At 41.3% G+C, this 3743-nt stretch overlaps 1 protein-coding gene across 1 annotated transcript; it reads right to left on the bottom strand.

Annotated features, from left to right (window-relative positions):
• Nucleotides 1-1325: 1325 nt before the first annotated feature.
• Nucleotides 1326-1710, bottom strand: LOC129221039 (uncharacterized). Its single transcript, XM_054855475.1, has 2 exons — nt 1576-1710; nt 1326-1529 (listed from the first exon to the last, which is right to left on the bottom strand). The coding sequence occupies exons 1-2, from the start codon at nt 1708-1710 to the stop codon at nt 1326-1328; spliced, it is 339 nt and encodes a 112-aa protein (XP_054711450.1).
• Nucleotides 1711-3743: the final 2033 nt, after the last annotated feature.

Below are 3743 nucleotides of genomic sequence, written 5' to 3'. Positions count from 1 at the left end.
CCACCACCACCACCCATACCACCACCATCATCAATTGACCCATACCACCACCACCACCACCCATACCACCACCACACCACCCACACATCACCACCACCACCACCACCAACCATGCCACCACCACCACCACCACCACCACCAACCACACCACCACCACCACCACCACCACCACCACCAACCACACCACCACCAATCACTGACCACCACCACCAACCACACCACCCCACCCCACCACTGACCACCACCAATCAACAATCAATCAACCACACCCCACCCCACCCCACCAACCACGACCCACCACCACCACCACCAACAACCGACTGACCACACCACCACCATCACCACCAATCACCAATTAATCACCAATCCACACCACCAATCAATTTCACCAATCACCAATCCACACCACCAACAACCACCACCCACACCACCACACCAACCACACCACCACCACCACCACCACAACCATCAATCTTACACCATCAATCACCACCACCACCACCACCAACCCATACCACTACCACCACTACCACCCATACTCACTTCACAACCACCACCGGCACCACCACTACCACCACCACCACACCACCACCACAACCATTTCACCCATACCACCACCACCACCACCACCATACCACTACTACCACCCACACCACCACCTCACCACCACCACCACCTCAATTCACACCACCACCACTACCACCACCACCACCCACACCACCACCACAACCATTTGACCATACCACCACCACCACCCATACCACCACCACCACCACCCATACCATCAACAACCAACACCCACACCACCACCACCACCACCACCCACACCACCACAACCATCAATTCACACCACCACCTCTCATCAATTACCAATTAACGACAACCACCATCAATCAACCACACCACCACCACCACCGACCACCACCTCACCACCCACAACCACCACCAATTACCCACCACCACCGACCCACACCATCAATCACAACCACACCACAATCAATCACCACCACCACCACCCATACTACTACCACACTACCACCCATAACACCACTACCACCCACCACCACCACCACTACCACCACTACCACCCATACCACCACCACTGGATCATCACCACCACCACCCACACCACCACCACCACTCACCACCACCACCACCACCCATACCACCAACACCACCACCACTACCATCCACAACACCACTCACCATCCACCATCATCACCACCAATTACCCACACCACCACCAATAATACACATAAATTTCACCAACCATCAATACCACCACCACCAACTCCATACTCCACACACCATCACCACACATACCATCAACTCACCACCACCATCACCAACTCCATACCTGTATCAACACCCATACCACCACCACCCACACCACCACCACCACCACCACCCATACCACCACCACCAACTACACCACCATCACCACCCACACCACCACAACCACCACCCATACCACTCACCACCACCACCGCCCATACCACTACCACTACCACCTCCATACCCCACCACCACTACCACCCATACAACCACTACCACCCACACCACTACCACTACTACCACCATACCACCACCACCACCACCCATACCACCACCACCACCGCCCATACCATCACTACCACCCATACCACCACCATCAATACCAATTCCATACCCCACCACCACCACCCACACCACCACCACCACCACCACCATACCACCACCTCTCACCACCACTGACCACCACCACCACAATTCAATTAATTGATCACCACCACCAATTCATACCAATTAACCACCACCTCAATCCACACCACCACATCACCAACCACACTACTACTACCTATACTACTACTACTACCTATACTACTACTACTACTACTACTACTACCTATACTACTACTACTGCTACTCCGGCTGCTACTGCTACTGCTAGTACTACTACTGTTACTACTACTACTATTACTACTACTGTTACTACTACTACTACTACTACCAATAATAGTAATAATAATAATAATAATAACAAGTATTGGACTTATTGCTTTATTATTATTATTGCTATTATTAATATATCAATAATGAATAGGAGGAAAATTATGATGATGACAGTAGTTATAAGTACGAATATAATAGCGAGTATTTAATAATACTAATATTGATAATATTTATTAATCATATTTGATGACAACAATTTAATTGATAATAATAATTTTATAATCATCAAATCTTGATAAATCTTGAATAATAAAATAAGAGTAGTTTTTTTTTTTTTAATTTCAGTTGTAATATTTGCAACTTTGCTGTCTCATAGGCGGGTCTACAATTACTGGAAAATACTTATATTTACTTCACCAGTCTTAATTTTCTGCCTATTTCTATTAAATTTGTTACGAAAAGAAGTTTTAAAGCTACGGCAATCCATAACAAAATTAGTGACATGTACAATTTTAAGGAATCGTGTTACTTGCTATCTACCAATCACGAAGCAAATAGAGCAAACTGTTGAAGAAGACGTACAAAAACAATTCAGAAATCAACGTGTTTACTAACAATAATGTAAAACTCATGACAGCATTGTGAATGGTATAACATGTTTTACTAAACGCTTAGAAAAGTAGAAGATGGACAATGAAAATATGTGACCAAAATATATATATATATATATATATATATATATATATATATATATATATATATATATATATATATATATATATATATATACATATATATATAGTTAAGAAGTGAAAGAATAAGATAGTTAAAGAATGAAAGTACTACAAAAGAAACGGGTATTAGCAGAAGGAAGAAAATTTGGGATGTACTTTACACGTTAGACAATGGTAACGTTTTAGCAGATAAAATATTAAATTTCATTTTACGGAAAAATGTGAAAAGGAGTAAGATCTGTACGAAGGAAAACATTATAAAAAAGGTGCTTTGGGAAATTAAAATTCCTTTCAGGGCTGATGAATTGTCCTGCCTGTGCCATGTATTATTGGACGACGTCCAACAGTTTCTCCATCTAAGCAATCAAACGAGACAGAGAAACAACCAAAAGGAGGGGTGTACGCTGACTTAAGAGTAATTTTACTTTTTGCTTTCCTTTTATGAATAGAAAAGAAAAAGTACCCGTTGAAGTTGGACTATGCCCAACTATTGTAACAAAAGACGCCCTAAAGAACGAAATTGCTCCGTAAGCCAGATGTTTATGAAAAGTGATTGCTTAAGACTAGAGTGTTGATAGCAAACTTGTAAGTAGTGAAATAATGTTTGTCATAAATCTAGTTATTCCTCGAAGTGGTGTAACAGACGGGTTCTATTTGTCTGTAACCATTGCATTAAATCAACTTTATTGATTTTTAGTGAAATTTATCTGTTAATATAATATTAGTTAAATAGTATATGTGCCTATTGGAATCAATATATTAACATTCTGTTTTGATTTTACTTTAAATGCGTGAACAGAAAAGTCTCTAATTAAGCATAATTAAGCAACAGAATTAAATACAAACGTTTCGTGCCCTTGTAGGTTAGACAAAAATTGGGTATTCATTTTTTTTCCCCCGAGAATAGTTCAAAAAATGCTCTTGCATTAGATTTCACAAAAAAAAAAGGTTTCTATTGCTTGAAAAAAAAATCAGATTAAATTACAGGACACTAAATATACAGTCTTTATACTTTCTACAGAATTGTTAACAATAGAAAAAGTAAAAAATAAATGAACATGATTAAGTTAAAGAAAA

Source organism: Uloborus diversus, chromosome 4 (genome assembly GCF_026930045.1).
Source record: "Uloborus diversus isolate 005 chromosome 4, Udiv.v.3.1, whole genome shotgun sequence".
Classification (NCBI taxonomy): domain Eukaryota; kingdom Metazoa; phylum Arthropoda; class Arachnida; order Araneae; family Uloboridae; genus Uloborus; species Uloborus diversus.
The sequence above is the reverse complement of the archived record's forward strand: the minus strand, read 5'-3'. Positions and strand labels throughout refer to the sequence as shown.